Source organism: Gambusia affinis, linkage group LG08 (assembly GCF_019740435.1).
Source record: "Gambusia affinis linkage group LG08, SWU_Gaff_1.0, whole genome shotgun sequence".
Lineage (NCBI taxonomy): Eukaryota > Metazoa > Chordata > Actinopteri > Cyprinodontiformes > Poeciliidae > Gambusia > Gambusia affinis.
The window spans coordinates 3,599,906-3,617,566 of NC_057875.1; the positions used below are offsets into that span (position 1 = coordinate 3,599,906).

At 36.3% G+C, this 17,661-nt stretch overlaps 2 protein-coding genes and 1 long non-coding RNA gene across 7 annotated transcripts in view; 1 reads left to right on the forward strand and 2 right to left on the reverse strand.

Moving 5' to 3' along the window:
• zc3h18 (zinc finger CCCH-type containing 18) overlaps positions 1 to 11,443 on the reverse strand; it is a 41,867-nt gene extending 30,424 nt beyond the window's left edge. For 3 of the 5 annotated variants that reach the window (XM_044125824.1, XM_044125822.1, XM_044125819.1), the window contains exons 1-6: positions 11,271 to 11,406; positions 8,007 to 8,932; positions 5,630 to 5,714; positions 4,083 to 4,231; positions 3,173 to 3,268; positions 1,844 to 1,986 (exon numbers count right to left, since the gene is read on the reverse strand). In XM_044125824.1, coding sequence (XP_043981759.1) covers positions 1,844 to 1,986; positions 3,173 to 3,268; positions 4,083 to 4,231; positions 5,630 to 5,714; positions 8,007 to 8,921 — 1,388 coding nt within the window. In that variant the 5' untranslated portion in view covers positions 8,922 to 8,932; positions 11,271 to 11,406. Of the gene's footprint in view, positions 1 to 1,843; positions 1,987 to 3,172; positions 3,269 to 4,082; positions 4,232 to 5,629; positions 5,715 to 8,006; positions 8,933 to 11,010 lie in introns of all 5 variants that reach the window. The other 2 variants (XM_044125820.1, XM_044125821.1) reach the window with 2 other exon arrangements.
• Positions 11,444 to 14,212: 2,769 nt separating this feature from the next.
• LOC122836124 lies at positions 14,213 to 16,134 on the reverse strand. The gene is made up of 3 exons (XR_006371411.1): positions 16,063 to 16,134; positions 14,370 to 14,446; positions 14,213 to 14,290 (listed from the first exon to the last, which is right to left on the reverse strand). It is a non-coding gene; the product is annotated as an uncharacterized LOC122836124 (long non-coding RNA).
• Positions 16,135 to 16,791: 657 nt separating this feature from the next.
• trhr2 (thyrotropin releasing hormone receptor 2) overlaps positions 16,792 to 17,661 on the forward strand; it is a 40,925-nt gene continuing 40,055 nt past the window's right edge. Inside the window, exon 1 of the mRNA XM_044125825.1 lies at positions 16,792 to 16,965. The gene's annotated coding sequence lies outside the window, so the exon portion shown is untranslated. The remainder of the gene's footprint in view (positions 16,966 to 17,661) is intronic.

Sequence of the window (17,661 nt, forward strand, 5' to 3'; positions counted from 1 at the left end):
GAAAGGAATCATGTGAGTACATTTAATTTAAGTATTTCTGCATTAAAGGGAACAATGTGTTTTACTTTCTATTTTTGTTTTGGGATATTTTTGGATTGGAAACATGAGAACAGATGAAAAAGCAAAGTTTAAACTCAGACACTCCCGTCAAAATGAGCTGATTAAAAACTCCATTATCTGTAGCAGTCAATGGAAAAAGAAAGTACACCCCCCTCCATTTCTGCAGGGTTTTCTGTATCAGAACATAATTTTCTAGTCTCATTAAAATTTAATATCAAGTTTACAAAAACACCCAACAGAAGCCAGACTGTCACTCATGATGTAAATGAAGAAGAAAGCAGTGAATAAAAAACTAAGTTACTAGGTTATTGTGAATGTATCGATTTTTGTCATTTTAATTTCTCAAGGTTTTGTTTTTTGTTTATTTTTGTTGCTGTTATTTGATCTCTTACCCACTTATTTCATACATCAATACTTCTTTTTGTTAGTCTGTAATATTTGTTCTACGTACATTAATTAGTGAATTAAATTTTTTTAAGTCATAGAATATTATTAAATTTTCACAACAAATACTCATTAAAAGTACTAGAAATGTTTTTATTGTCTTACCTTCTTATTTAACATAATTTTCCACTATATCATAGGAGAAAATGCATCTACTCTCCATAAAAACTTAATTTTTTTAAAATTTAAAATCCTAAAAATAAAATTTGTTCTTGTAGCCATTTAGAAAAGATTATAAATATTTGTCTTTTTGCAGAAGGTCATTTAACGTTTCTGTCTCTAAATGAGTTTTATTTAGATGGACAGAGCAAACATGGCTGCTTGAATTGGAAAGATTGCAAACCCTTGGACTAGGCCACTGTGACACATTTGTGTTTGGGATCATTGATCAGCTGGTGATCGTGTTTGGACTGATTTATTGTTTTTGGACCCTTTAGGTTAGATTTAAATTACAACAAACATCAATGGAATAACAATTAGCAATAAATAAAAAGTAGTTTATCCTTTATTTATTTATCATTTGTTCTGGCATGTATCTTTAATTTACTTTCTCTCTCTCTCTCTTTTCCACTTCTATCCTCAAAATATCTAATGCTAAGTTAATCAAGCAATATTAGAGAATAGGAAAATATTAATGCAAATCAGAAATTAACTGCCAAAATAAAAAATAGAAAAAAGTATATTCTAATCCACAAATGTTAAACAACTTAATTGTTTTTTATTTTGACACGAGTTGATAATGTTCTGTGCTTTGTCTTTGTTTTGAGTGTTTCCATTTTAATGTTTGGCTGCTTGTTTATTTGTTGTTTTTTATTATTTTTGGTTGGTTGGTCATTTTATTTTTGTTGCTGTTCATTCTCTTATTATTACTATTGTATATACAATGTATAAAAAAATAAAAACTTTAGAACTTAATACCCAATATTTATTAAGACCTGTGTTTTGTTTTGTCTGCTTGATTAATTAATTTTTCTTGCCATTAGTCGTTTGTGTTTGTTTATTTTGTAGATTAATACGCCCTGTTTTTGCTTTTTGTTAGTCTGTAATGTTTGTTGTATACACAATAATTTGTGAATAACAAAACATATAAAACATTAGAATTTAATAAATTCAGAATATTTTGCATTTATGACTTGACTCATGAAACTTATGTTTGGATTAGACGGTGGACGTTCCTTTTTAAAATCAGAACTGTTCTGATCTTTTGTTCCTCTCTCAATAAACTGCTGCAGTCGGTTTTGGGAGTTTAAAGTTGCTGACGTCTCCACCGATCAACAGAAAGTGCATCGAGACGTTTGTGTTATGTGCTGCTGAAGCGCTGAGCGTGAGCCGGCCGTACTCTCGGATGATCCGGTAGCTGCGTTCTCTGAAGAACTCGTTCTCTTTGTCGAACTCTCTCTCGTCCTCGCCGATCGTCACGTTGAAGCGCTTCTCCTCAAAGTCGGGCTCCTGCTCCTTCCGGATGGTGGCCTTCTTCAGCACCTGCCAGAAATGCAAACACAGACAGCTGTGTGAGATACGGCGACACCCGTCCGTCCAGGTGTGGCGATAATATGGGTGTGAAAACTCTGAGGCCATGCAGACAGAACCGATTCATTAGTTTCAATTCAACAAGTCTTTGTTGCGTAACAAAAAAAGATTATTTGTGTTTTCATCTGTGTAACGGGTTTCAGTAAGTCTAATCTAAGATATTTTTAATGCCTTCCTACTGTCACCTTGAATTAAATTTAAGCCCAAACTATAAAGTAGTACTGCAACTAACAATTACTTTGGTTAGTGATTATTCTGATGATTAATTGGATAAAAAAAGAATAAAAAAGGCACGTTGTGCAGAGTTTTTAGTTAAGCCTTTTATATGCAGTATTAGAAATACATTAAAAGATGCAACTAAACAATTCAATCTTTTTTTAAGAAAATAAACATAACATATTCCCTAAAATGCAACAAACGTAATCTTTCCGTATTCTTGTTTATTTGTGAATGCAAAAAATACTTCTAACATCTGCATGTGAAACGTTTTCTGTTTGACTTCACAGCAATAAAAAGTAGGATTATTGTGTATTATTCTTTGGATTCATCGATTAAAAATTACATATTAATTTTTTTTTACACAATTTGAACCAGGTGAAGTTAAACCTGACACTTGAGTAGATTTTGTTTTCTCCATCTTAACTGAAAAAAATATGTATTTTTACATGGTACATGTTGTTTTTGAACAAAATTGGCTTTTTAAAAAAAAGTCTTAATCCATTAATAAATTGGTTAACTATAATTTTAATAATTAAATAATCATAATTAATTCAGCCCTAACATTTATAAAAATATAGTAGATTAAATAATCCTAAAACGACAACATTCAAGACCTATGATCAACACATTTCAGGCCAAGCTGAATTTATTTAAATAAATGTAAAGTTTTTAAGGATGCCTGGATGAGGCTAAGCAACATAGTAAAAAAAAAAAAGTACAAAATATTTGTTTTTATAATTGGGAGATTCACGGAAAAGGGAAACACATTCAAAACTGAAAAATGGAAAAGATGAGAGCACAGCTAAGAATTTGCATATCCTTCCATTTGGTGTTGCACAATCTGTTGAGTAAACAACCCATTGATTCATGTTTACACAAACTGGGGCTGATTTGCATGAAACACAGTGGCGGCGTTTACCTCTTTGGCGTGCCTGAGACCTCTCTCCCAGGCGCTCTCCACGGGAGGCTCCACCGGGGGCGGCGGCGGAGGGAGTTCCTCCACCACAGGAGTGGCCTGCAACACGGAAAACTACCGTCAACTTTTCCGGATAGGGAATCCCAAAAATCAGTCTCTTAATTGACAAGCAACCACAACCTTCCTGCTCATATTTATGTGGACCAGTGGAGTCCAAACTGGATAAGTTTAGATACTACTGCTATTTAAAACTAACAGCAGTATTTTAGTTTCTGTTGATTGAGTTGTTGAGTTTCTAAACTTTAATAAAATCTGTAGAGACACTGCAGCGTGACGTTACACATGCGACAAACTGGATGGAAAAAGGATGGAAAAAAGACTCAATTAAAACAAAAGAGAGGGAAGTGGGTTGGTTACGCTGGCATCACTTTGACAATCGGAGCATGTAGATGTGCTGCAGAATTTGGAGAGCTTCAGTTCAATTTTAAAAAAACGGGGGGAAAAGGCGACCCACACATGAACTCTGCCACTCGGTCAATAATTAATAATCGCAAAATAAACACCAAACCTGAAAACATAAAACTGTAACTGACTGAATGTTCTGGTCTTGGTGTGGGAAATGTTTGAGCGTTATTCTGTGTGCAATCCTGATAGATTGATGCCGCTGTTTTCAGTCGGTTGCTATGGCAACAAGCCTGTGTGTAGGACAGCCAATACAGAGAGCGAGAAAAAAAAAAAAGAACGATCTTTGTTTTTCTGCGTTATTTTTCCCTCTTCTGTGGCGCGGTACAGTAAAAAAGGACAACCTTCATCTCCAGGTTTCAGGTTGTTAACAGAGTTGTTGTTTTTTTTTGATCATCTGTCGTTTCTATCTTGTTGGCACTGTGAACAGCCCTGATGTCGAGTTCCTCACCCACGGGTTGTTGGGCAGAAGAGGCAGCGGAGCACCAGGGGGCGCACCGTTCGGAGAGAAAGGGTCCGGCTTGGTGATGAGAGAGTAGTTGCCCTTGTCGTTGACTCCTGGGTGGATGAACCTGCAGTTCATTCCCCATGTACAGTTTCCTGAAGAAAAAATGACGGCATTCCTGGTTAATCAGAATTCATATCAAAATACAGCTAAATTAAATTTTTTTTTATATTAGACTTTATTTTTTTCGATGAGCCAACTTTATAATTGAACTTGAGACACACATACTGTTCAGTGTCAAATTGACCCGCTGATTAAAATCAAGATAAATGATTCATGCAGAGAGAATTTATGTTTTCCTCCACTTCTACTGAGTGTCACTTAGTGTGGGTGGAGTTTATCCACCGGAACAGAAAAGATTCCCGTTAAAAGTTGTATAAACACCTGATTTCTCGCAGTTTCCTAGTGAAGTACAGAGAACAGTGAGAAAGTGGGTTTGTGTGTGTCTGCATGAGCATATATGTGAGTGGTGTGTTGTGTTTGTGGTGAAATATGGTTCAAAGCTGGAAGGAAGCATATAGAATTGGAAAATTTTTTAAATCTTTTTTTGCACTTTAACTTGACTGCCAGGTCAAATTGACCCAAACAGTATCTATGTAAAAAGTAGACGCACGGGGTGGTGCAAATGTGTAAAATGAATACATTTTTAATTTCCATGTAGAGTGCACCTACTAAGACAAATAGAAATAGTTTTATGCAAAAAAAATTACTTCTAACTAGTTTTTTAAAAAAATTAACTTTAAAACGGGTCAATTTGACCCGGAATATAACAGGAATCCAGATCTTATCAAATAACCGATTTCTGCGGCTCAACGGCTCCCTCTGCTGGACAACAACTCAAACATCCACCACAACCTGAGCTTAACGGCTCTGGAAAAATGAAGAGCCCTCTGCACCACCTGGTTATTCCACCAAATATTGATTTCCAAACTCCTCTTGAGTTAAAACATTAGTATTGTTGTTTTTAATTGAATATGAACTTGTTTTCTTTGCATTATTTGAGGTCTGAAAGCACTGCATCTTTTTTGTTATTTTGACGGTTTCTCATTTTCTACAAATAAATACTAAATTTTCACTTGTAATTTCAGAGATGTTGTTCATAGAATAAAAGAACAATGTTCATTTTACTAAAACATGCATCTATAAAAAGTAAAATCAGAGAAACTATCTTAATTTTTACAGAGATATTTGGCAAACTTCATATTCACAAATGCAAATTTTCATCATCTTCATCCTTTTATTTTATTTTTTTTACAGATTTGGTTAAGGAAATTGAATTATATTTATCAGCTATTCCCAAGAGTACAAACAGAAAAGCTGTAAACAAATACCAATATTGTAGGTTATTGACTATTATGTATTTGCTATAGGAGCCTACACTCTTGGCATACTTTTTCATATTCCATCTACAGTTCCTTTGTTTTTCATTCTTTTTGAAAAAAAAGATGTTTTCTAAATAAATAGTAAATAAAATATGCTTTACAGTATCGGACCTTTAATAAAGAACCTGCAGATGGGGCGTGGCCTGATCTTCCTGTCAGATGGATCCTTGACCTCTCCTTCTTCCAGGTCATCATCCTGCAACGAGAACAAGAAAATCAATTCTGATCTCACATAAATTACTTTAATCAGAGCTTCAAACCATCCTCCCATATTCTGGGTTCAGAGACGGGTGAAATGTTGATGGATCTGTAGCTTCTCCTTTCAGTAAAGTTTCCTCACCGCAATGATTATATTGTTATTTTGAAACCAATTTCAAGTATAATATGATCAATAAATTCATCCTATCAGCCAACTTTATTATGTGTTACAACATGGGGACAGTTTCAAGAAATATGTAAAAACATTTTTTTAATAAAAGTTACATACATCAGTTTTAAATTTAACCGAGAAATAAACTGTCAGACCCATTTACATAGCAGAAAAAAATGCAGCCTTTATCTGCTACGTACCTGTGATTGTGATACTACTGCCAACATTATGACCGTTAAGTCACAAACAATAGTAACATAATAGCAGCATCTCTAATCAGAGCATTAAGAGACTTTAAAATACTGTTGGTTTATAAAACGTAGTACCACAATACATTAAAGATGTGCTGTTGTATCAACCAAACACGGAGAAACAGCATTCAGCTTCTATGCACCACAAACTTTCATAAAACTCCAAAACAGCCAAAACACTGACTTCTTTAAAACAACTCTAAACACCAAGCTGTTTAGAGTTGCTTTGAGACATGATAAATGAAACATTAACCAGCTAAATGTAATATTTACTGGTTTGCTGTGCGTTTCATGACTTTGTATTTTGGTGTTTTTATGATGTAAAGCATTTTGAACTGCCTTGTTGCTAAAATGTGCAACACAACTAAACTTGATTGATTGTTTCTCATGCTATGAACTTGGAGAAAAATCTGCTACGATTTCATTCGTGGATCTCTGGGAAGAACTTGGACTGAATATGCTTTTCGCTTACAAACAGCTGTCTTCTATCTACAGAAAACCCAAACATTTTTTTTTCCCCCACCAGGGGGTCCTTTTTGTGGGCTCTAGTGTTCCTTATACCACAGTAGGCTGACAGGAAAGGGGGAAGGAGAGGGGGGAAGACATGCGGCAAATGTCGTCGGGTCCGGGAATCGAACCCGCGATGGCTGCGTCGAGGACTGAAGGCCTCCAAACGTGGGGCGCGCTACCCACTACGCCACCGGAGCACGCCCCAAACCCAAACATTTTACTCATGTAAGAGTAATACTACATCAACATATTTTTACTACAGTTAAAAAATATGCTAAAGCCCAATAAATTACTCAAATAGGAGTAAAAAAAAGAGCACAGGGAGACTCAGGAGGAGCACAGAGACGGAGATCCGTCTTGAGCACTTGGCAGCTCATTACATGCATGTATCTATATTCTGTGTAAAAATATTAACATTTATGGGGCCCCTGAAGGCCTGGGGGGCCTGATGGAGCCTCTGACTTAATTTGGATTAAACAGAAGTCCAAATAATTGATTTTCATTTTAATTGTATTTTTTGATTTGTTGTTTTTAAGACTAGTTTGGGGTTTAAATAGCGTTTCACTGGTGATGTCTTCCTGTAATTATCCAGTAATATTTTTACTTTTCCTGTCGACTTAACATCTTTTAATACAAAAACACGGTGGACCGCTGGTGGGCCGTCTCGGTTCCCCGACCACCGGGCTTTGCAAGATTTCTGGGGGAAACCCTGAAGAGGTAATCCGGGAACATGAGACACAGCTGGGAGCAATCAGAAACTAAATTAACACCAATAAATAAATCTGGGCCAAAACAAACAACTGATATTTATTTTTTATCTGTTTCTGGTTGTTTTCCCCCCCCCAAACATTTTGAAATGGCAGTAAGATATATTACTGATAAATATTGATTATTGACCATAGCAGCAATATTGATATCAGATATCGGCCCAAATTTTTCTATTGTTCCATAAATAAAATATAAAATTATGTGGCAATTTAGACATTTTTAAAGAACATAAATTTAAAGAATGAATATAAATAACTTAATTACAAAACCATGCAAAAAATCCCAACATGTTTCTAAATTGATTTCTGTCAATTTAAAACTTATTTAAGGAACTGCAGGCGTTTAGTGAATTTTTGGTTAAGATATGTTTGTTTTTCAGACAGTGGGTAGAGAATCCAGACATTTCACTCAAGAGTAGATACTTCATAATAAAATTACTCAAATAAAAGTAAAATGTGCAGTGTAGTAATATTATTAATAAAAGTACTTTTTTCTAAAACGTTACTCAAGTTTATGCACAACCCTAGTCTAGTCATCTGTAATCCAGAGCCCTTCAGCAGACAGAAGCAAACGAACTACGATCACTTACGTCGATCTCTCCTTCGTCGATCTCTCCGTCATCTTCGTCTTTCTTCCGGTCTCTGAACGAATCTCTCCGGAGTCTTTCTGTCCCTTTGGAGCTTTCCGGCCTCCTGGACTCCTTGTCCGCTGGAGAAGGAGGAAGAATCGGCTTCTTCTCCCTTTTCTTATTGTTCTTCTCTTCGCTCGCCTCCTCATCCTCCTCTCCTCCCTCTGCCTTCGCGTCCTCCTCATCCTCCTCTTCATCCTGAGCAGGAAGCGGTTCTTCCGGGACTTCCTCGTCGTAGTCCAGTTCGTGTTCGTCCAGCTCCCGGGAAACGGAGGCTGAATCCTCCTTCATCTCCCTCACCAGAACCGCTCTCCTCTCTTCGGCTCTTTGCAGTTTCTCCTCTTCCTCCTCCTCCTCTTCCTCAGCCCTGGTTTTATCTTCATCCCGCTCTGCTGAGGCTTCCTCCCTGTAGTCGCCATACCCTTCGTCGCCGCCGTCCTCCTCAGACTCAGCACGCTCCTTGCTCTGGTCTGGCTCCAGGTCCGGAGACTGCGGCGTGTCCAGAATTCCGTCCTCTTCCTCAACCGACCTTCGCCCTTGTGGATCATCTTCATCACCGTCCATGAACACAATGGTTTCATCCTCCAGCCCCATCCTCGACCCCTCAACAGGCTCCTCGTCTTCCGGATCAGAGACGAAGTCGGGGACGACCTCGTCCTCCAGGTCCAATCTTCCTCCTCGACCGTCGTACTCTTCTTCCTCATCATCCTCCTCCTCAATCAGGCCTCCGTTTTCCTCGTCCTGAAGCAACTCGCTGTCCGAGAGGATGCCGCCAGCCTCATCATCATCAGGAGAGCGCAGCAGCTCGCTGTCGGAAAGGCCCTTCTCCTCCTCTGGAGACTGAGGAGACTGCGTGGGGCTTTCAGGCGTATCCATGGTGGATGTTTCTGCCGGAGGAGGAAAGTGTGAATCAATGAGTCATGCATTCACAGAGTTCATGCAACAAAAGGAAAACCACCGATCAGCCAGAACGTCACATCTAGTGACGCACCGATCCCCTTTTTTCATTTCCAATACGGATATCTGAGGTTCAGTACAGAAAAACAAACCAGAATTTGACTTAGAACTAGAGATGCACCAATCAGATATTAATATCTGTATCAGTCTCAATACTGAAGATACAGATTGTGTATCGGTGAGAATGTGCCCAATATATGCAACAGTTCGATAATGACCTGTATTTTTCTGAATTTTGAAAAATGTTCTAGATTGGATATTTGTGACAATGTGATCTATAATGGCAGATCTATTCAGTCTAATTCTATGATCTTGGCTCTGAGCGACATCATGCTTTATTTATTTTACATTTTATTTAAAAAGAAACTCTTGTTTGGTTTCCCCACTCTGCAGGCAGTTTGTATCTACCAAACCAAGCAACAAAGTCACAGTCACTGACTTCGACAAATTAACTGAAGAGAGTTTCAATTCACTATCACAGGGGTGTCCAACGTTGGTTCTGGAGGGCCGGCATCCTGTATGCTTTAGTTCTCTTCCTAGTTTAACGCACTTGGACCAAATGATGGCTCATTAGAGGCCTAAGAAGAACATTGACATGCTGAGGAGGCTGTTACTACCACCAGGGAGAGAACTAAAACAAGGCCCTCGAGGACCGACTTTGGAAATCCCTGCACTATCATATGATATTACTGTTAATATATTTTCATAGTATTGATATTCTATGGCAATGTACACTAAAATGTGGCAACATTTTACATTTTGAAGTGTCTCTCTTACACCTGACACATTTATTGTGGCATTTAGCAAATAGAAATAATTTTGGTCATTTTAACAAATCTGAAACAAGATAAATTTTTGTCTGATTTAACTCCAGACAGTGAGGAAAGAATTTATTTTCATAATCTTTATCTGATTCCAACTGTAAACAATGTTTTTCAAATTTTTGCTTTTAATCAAACATTAGATTACACGTTATTACAAAACTCTGCAGCTTTTATATAGAAATCAAGCACTTTCTAAACCTTGAAAACACCCACTTGAAATTCAAGAAATTTCAAGCGCCCATATTGTATGTTGTGCTGGACATACAACTTCCAGGATTTAAATATCTGCTGCTAACTGCACCACACCTTCAGGGTTCTGGTTACAGCCACGCCTGTTTTGGCCACAAAAGTTGTAAATCAGAAATTCAGTGATCACTCTGTCCTGATTAGTGATCTTAAAATAATGGAAAAGTAGATCTGAGATATTAGAATAACTTGGTCAGATTATCTTTGGGAAGTTTCCATCTTCCAGTCAGGACCTAAAAAGCATACAGAAAAAAACAAAATGCCCTGCTGGTTCTAATAAAACAAAACGGATTCAACAAATAATTTGTTTCATACCATTTAGGGTTTAAAAAGGTTATTAAAACCATTGAATGTTTTAAATGTTCAACCCAAAGCAAGAGCATGACAACTCTGAGTCCTGCATGTGCCTCTTCTACTCATTACAGATAAAACAATACAATATGGACCACAACATTTCTGTGGAAGATACATTGAACCTTCCTGAATGCAGTGGAACACCTTAAAACCCAGTTAATTAATATAAAAAAAATCTGTGGCACATTTTGTATAATAAACATCAGATAGTAATGATGTTATGGCTGATCAGTGTTTCATAACTTGCTCTAATTTAACATTTTTTTATAAAAACAAGCCATGGCTAAGCTACAAAACAAACAAACTAATTGGAGCTTTATAAATGAGTGCAGCGTTTGTTTTCAATCTGATTACATCATACATGAGGAAAAAAAACGTCTTTTTTGGGAAGATACAGCAAATACAAAGATGAGCTAAGATGAGCTTCATGAAGGACCGCTCCCGGCTTACCAGCTCAGATTTACAGAATCTGGTTTACCACCTCTACCCCTCACATGGACCTCCTAATTTACCGAATCAAACATTTTTATTGCTGTGAATGCTACACATTATCTCCTGCAGCGAAAACAAGCGGTAACACTTACAATAGCTGCTGGTCAAGCTAGCTTAGGCCCAGAACCTGGCGACGAACAGAGAGAAGACTAACCGAACCCGAACTGCCCGGGCCGAACCGCGAACTTCCTCCACGGCTAGAAACATGAAACCGGTCGAGATAAACGACTTAGTTGCGAACTTTGTCTCGGTTTAGCCGCGCAACGCTCGCCATCTTTAAGTTGACAATGTAGCATAACTGAAGCTAAAGCTAAAGGCTAACGGCTAACTAACAGCATTTTTTTACATTCACCTTGCCGACCCGGAGCTCTTTACTGACGGCTCTGCAGCAACACCGACGGCCCCCTCCCACTGATACCGGAGTAACGGCCTAGGTCAGTTTATTCACGGTTTAACTTCAGCTGCTGCGGCGGAGAAAATAAATGAGCCCGCACCGTGCAGCACCAGCGGCCATTAGCTTAGCGTCATCCACAGACGACAGAGCGGAGCGGGAGAAGGGGAGGAGTCAGACCGAGCTGGAAGACAGGGAGGGCTGATCTTAGATCAGTTAATTTACAGAATGAACAGGACGGCAGACAAGGAACGCGGACAAAATATGATCTACGATCAGTTATTATATTACATTATATTACGTTATATTATATTATATTATATTATATTATATTATATTATATTATATTATATTATATTATATTATATTATATTATATTATATTATATTATATTTAGACTTTGGTAATAAGTGCTTACATTTACTGGAGTAACCTTTTGGAAAATCTTTTGCTTTTATTAGTATATTTATATTTTTTACTTTTACTTGAGTAATTTTATTATGAAGAGAGGTGAGCAGAGTACTGAAAAATTGTACTCAAGTAAGAATAGCACTACTTCAACATACTTGTACTCAAGTAAACGTGAAAAGTAGCCGTCCAAAAAAATTACTGAAGGAAGAGTCACAAAGTATTTAGCATTTTTTAATAATTTAATATTTAAAAATTACAAAATGAGGCTGACCAAAATTCATCCATTTTCTAATCACCCTTTGTCCCTAATGGGCTCGGAAGGGTTGCTGGTGTCTATCTCCAGCTACGTTCCGGACGACAGGCGGAGTTCACCCTGGACAGGTCGCCAGTCTGTCGCAAGTCTGACCAGAATATAAAATTAAATGGAAATGTTGATATTTTAAGAATAACGTTATTGTAAGTAACAAAAGATAACAAAATATGACAAAAGAAAAAATCCCAGAGCAGTTTCTCTCAATAAAAGAATAAAAGAAATTGATTTGGAAAAATTCTTCTTTTGGCATATTTTGTAATGAAGTTATTCATATAAATTATTTTCATTTTGGGATTTTTTAAAATATCAAAATTTCCACATACCGTAATTTCATATTTTGGTCAAATATTGGTTAATTAATATTTGGATCAGTTACTCTGTACCTAAGTAGCCTTTTTACCAAATACTTTTTTTTTTACTCTTAATTGAGTAATTTCTTGGATGGCTATTTTTTTACTTTTACTTGAGTAAAAACATGTTGAAGTAGTTCTATCCTACCCACCTCTGATTATATTTAAGCTATAATTATACTGTGTACTTTTAAGAGTAAATGTATGCTACTTTTTTACTTTCTTTTTACTTGTACTTGCTTAATGAATAATGAACAGAATTTAACTGTAACTTAGTTGTTAAAGATATGAACTGTAGATCAAATATTCAATATCTACCATTCAATCTGGACAGAAGAAATGTGTTTAAAGTAACTGTAAAAACTAAATAGTACTTTAAACTGTTTAGTTTAAAATAACTAAACAGTATAATAGTGGTAACTGTTTTGCAATTTTTTTTTTCCTGAATTCACATTTGCGGAATCTTTAGAATGGTTGCTTCTTTTGCTTTCTGCCACTAGGTGGCAGTAAGAACTTAAACCCAAGAAAACGTTTTAAATTGCACCCAGAGATTAAATTTGTCTATGATTTCGAAATATTTCAAACCTTTGAGATAAATTGGGGTAATGATGAATTATAGTCAATCAATATATAAAGTCAGGGATGAAATTAAACATTTTTGCTTAAGGATCCTCCAGAATGGAACCATTAAAACCTCATGAGTTTAGCTCCACATGAAAGAGAAAACATAAGTTTGCTTAAGGTTATAATTTATTTTCTGTTTCAATTAATCTGGATTCACTCTCTTTTCCTTATTGACACATGTTATGTGTCAAATTCATCTAAGGAGACTGGCTAAACTTTTTTTTTTTACAAAACTTTATCTAAAGAGTTTATGAAGAGTAACAAATTAAAACCTAAATAATTTAATCTTGTTAGAGCTGAAATGGTTAATTGTCATTATTGAAATAATTGCCAACCAATTTAGTGATAGATTAATCACTAAATTAATCAATCACTCCAGACTCCAGAAGACGATTTGCTGAGAAAACAACAAACTCAAGGCAGAAACTAATCCGAAATTGTACAAAAAATAAATACATTTTGCATTTAAGATGAAAAACTTTCTTTGTTTGTGATTATGTAATGTTTTAGTTCACCCAGTTCAAGTTATGTAAATAAAATAAAGCATTAAGCAACTTTTACTGTCCAATTCTTAATTAAAACAAAAAAAAATGTTAACAGATTTGTCCTAAATTGTATTGATGTTAAGAAAAGTCTCAACTTTTCACTTTAGAAGCATTGTTTGATACAAATGATCATCTATACACCAAAGGAATGTTATATTATTGACTTTAGGCAACCAAATGTTAATTTCTTTTTTTAAGAAAAGCCATTAAATTGTTTATTTCTTAAAGCAAATAAGAGATGCAAATATTTTTTGCACATTCAGCTGATTTTTAAATGAAAAATCTGCAGAATTTGCAGAAATAAACAGCAAATCTCTTCAGAAATAAATCTCGTCAGTTTTAATAACAATAAAAAAGTGGTCCTCGTGTTCTCTCAATATGTCCTTAACGACTACCACTGCTTTACATATTAATAGCATTTTTTGTACATTTGCGATCATTTGTTATCAATCGAAATAACTTCTACACCTTAACAGAAGTACAGCAAATGAAATGTGTCCTGCATTCAGAACAGACTCGTATCTTTGCCGCCCCCCTCTGTTGGAGCTAAAAGTTCCCGCGTGGCATATGTGGAATATCTGCAGCCTGGGCTAATGCATCTCTGTTTACGTCTGAATGGCAGGCGACCCGCGGTGATACATTTCAGGAGAAACAGACACTGGATGGCTTCTCACATTTCTGACTTTTGGGATTGCAGCCACACTCATTATTCTTCCCTCCCCTGCAGGGCCCTGTCAACTGTTTAACACATCAGTCATTAATAATGGAGGCCACTGGGGGGAAAGTTAAAGGCCCAAATCATTTCTTCCTACTGTACATTTGCGTGTCTGCTCTGCTCGGTCATCGGTCATTCCTCAGTTTCCATCGCTTGCCTCAGGGCACCTGCTGGGTAACCTTAAAGAAAAGCCAAACTGTCAGCTGAAAACATTAAAAGTAAACACTGGAAAGTCTTGAGTAATAGATTTTCCTTTTTGTGTGGTTTCCATTTTGTCCTAAAATGGATGTTTTGACAGCAGTTCAGGATCTCGGTGGAGACATACTGGAGAAGATTAATACGGGAAATCAATTTAACTTTACTCTGATGTATATTTGATACTCAGACACTGTGTGTGAACAGGAAAAAGCAGCTCTTCAAGCAAATTGTTGAGATATTTTCTGCCCCAAGGTGACCTATTATTCTTCCTTTTCCTTTAGCGTAGGATAGGTCTACGGTCTATACAAAACCTATTCATTACATTTTGTACACAAATTTATTTTTAGATAATGATATTTTAGTCTGCTCAGTTCTGCCTATTTCACATTAAAATCAACGTTTACACTTGCACGTTAGAATGGCTACAAAAGATGTTCAATTATGCAACCGTACATTTTTGAAAAGCAGAAGTAGAACCTCCTGAACAACCAACAAGAATATAGAGGGTGGTTTCTGGATGGTAAGTTAACAACAAAACACTTGTCTTTTCCAGCAGCCATTGTGCAGCACATACAGCAGTAAAACCAGCTGACCAAATGTGCTGGAGCTCCACTTTGGTTGCTAGATATTGAGGCTGGGTTTGGCTTGGGCAACGGTGCAACGCCCTCTGTGACTTAACAATTGTGAAATTTCTCATTTTCCAGAGGCCAGAAAGCATAAAAAAAAACATTAGTCCAAAAATGTCTGGGTGTTTTTTTTAAAAGCGTTTGTACTGTTAGGTGATGCAAACAGTTGATCAATCGTACAACTGTACATCTTTGAAAAGCAGAAGTAGGGCCTCCTGCAAAACCAACAAGAATGCAGCAAGTGGTTTCTGGATGATAATGAATACCAAAACAATTGTTGCCATTGTACAGTGCTTACTGTGGTAAAACCAGGTGGCCAAACGTCCTGGAGCTCAGCTTGAGTTGCTAGGTCAGTTAACTGACCTAGCAACTGACCAGTTAACATTAACTTATTGCCAAAAAACATCTTGTTTTTTTTTGTGTTTTTTTTTTTTTGTTTGGGGGGGGGGGGGGTGTTTTTAGAAATCATAGAAATCCAAATGTACGTACAAAAACCTGCAGAAAGGAAATTTTATGTAATAGGTCCACTTTAATTATCTCGTGTCTGTTGTTGCGTTTGACAGATGGAACACCATGGGCAGTGTCTGGCAGCAGCTGGTACCACCGAAAATTTAGACATAACACCCCTCTTATGGCTATATACTGAGGTTGGATGTTTTTCCAAACTTTCTGAATGGGTGAAAAAAGTGATGGTGTTCAGCATTTAACGGAAGAAATACGTAGTACCGGATTCAGCACTAGAACAAGTCAACTCTTGATCTCACTCTCATTTCTGTATTCCTTCTCATTTTTTTCTTTCAAAAAAACAAAACAAAGACCAAGTGGAAATAATAATAATAATAATAATAATAATAATAATAATAATAATAATAATAATAATAATAATAATAATAATAAACAAAATTTGTTTGTAAATGTACATGGAAAAACGGAGATTCTGCGACAAATAATGCGCCAATATATCCACGTACTTGCCTTGACACGATTCTCAATCGATATAGTTATGTGTTATAAACTTTACATCCTAATACAATAGTACTTTGTCCACACAAACGAATCTCCTGGCGCCATGTTTCACTCCTAACAGGAAGTTGTGGTTGTTTTGAAGCAATCTGATTGGCTGAAATTGGTTCTTGCTTTGCGCTACACTGCCCTCTATGGGTTTGGCATGGTTAAACAACTCTCTCTTTTTTTAAAAAAAAAAAAAAAACGTCAAATCAAATTTTTGTAAAAGACATAAATTTAAAACACCATTCACCTTCTGGAGAGAGTTTATCAATTTTGACACTTGTGTTTGCGAAATGTCTAATCCCTGATTTTAAATGTCACTGGTAATTGTTCCAACCATGCAAAAGTAGATAACAAATTGCAAGATTGATTTTAAAAGTTCAGTGTACTTTATTTAAATTGTTTTTATAGTGGGTGGTAGAGTTGTACAGTTGGTAGCAATATTGCCTTTTAGTGAAAATTCTGGGATTAGATATTATTTGTTGTGCTGTTAAATAAATTTAATATTTTTATGTCTTTCAAAATTATAACAGTGTTTTGTTCTTATGTTATTAGTCTTAGTCATTACTGTTTTGATAAATGCAACAAAAAACTTATGCTTTTATTTTGAAGGCACCAGCTCTGCCTCCTGTGTGTGTGTGTATGTGAGTGAGTGAGAGAGAGTGTGTGTCAGCCCCACAGCCAGTAGTAGCGGCACTCTGTGTGTTCACATCATGTAGACAACAGTTGGATCATGGCTCTGCCGCGGAGCGCGCCGTCAACAGCGGCTGACGCACTAAAACAGTCCGGAGAAATTAATCTGGAGAGTAAAAACGGGATTAAAAGAGAATTATGGACGAATCACAGAGAATGGAAACACTGATCAGGTGAGTTTACTCTAATCTCCTGGCAGAATAATTAAAAGTTTGTACTGTCAGGTACATTTGGATAAAAAAAAACTTTTATTTTCTTCTGATTTACTAAAATGAGCAGGAACGTTTTCATATTTCTGCGTCGTAATTTCAGATAATTTAATCACTTAAAATTTCACAATTTATCAGTTGTATTTCAACTGTTTCTCTGTTACCCCATTTATTTTTCCCCCATTAATGCTTATTGAGCCAAATGGACCAAACAGCGAGCATACAGCTGCTTGACCTTCACTCACTGATCAATGCAGCAGCTGCAGGTTCAGAAATCTTTCGTCTTTTACTTTGTTTTTCCTTCTTCTGGTTGCTGCATTAAAACACGGTAAGAGAGACTAATTCAAAACCAGATTCTGTTGGAAAAAGTAGTTCTGTCCACTACTTTTTACGATGAAAAAAATGCGGTTTTTTTCTTTCTTTAAAATTGTTTTAGCAAATAAAACTGAGAAGTGGAAAAGATGTCTAAGTAAATATGATTCCAGTTTTCCATGGGTCTTCATGGACTGTTGCTTCGGTAAACCAAATTTACCTTAGTCGGACATTTGCAAAAAAATAAAAAAAATCCGCTCTTTAAGCACCAGACCATGTATTTTAGAGTTTTATTGCGTTTATTTTCTATTGTTTTGATTATTTTAAAGCATTTATTTGAAGCCACCT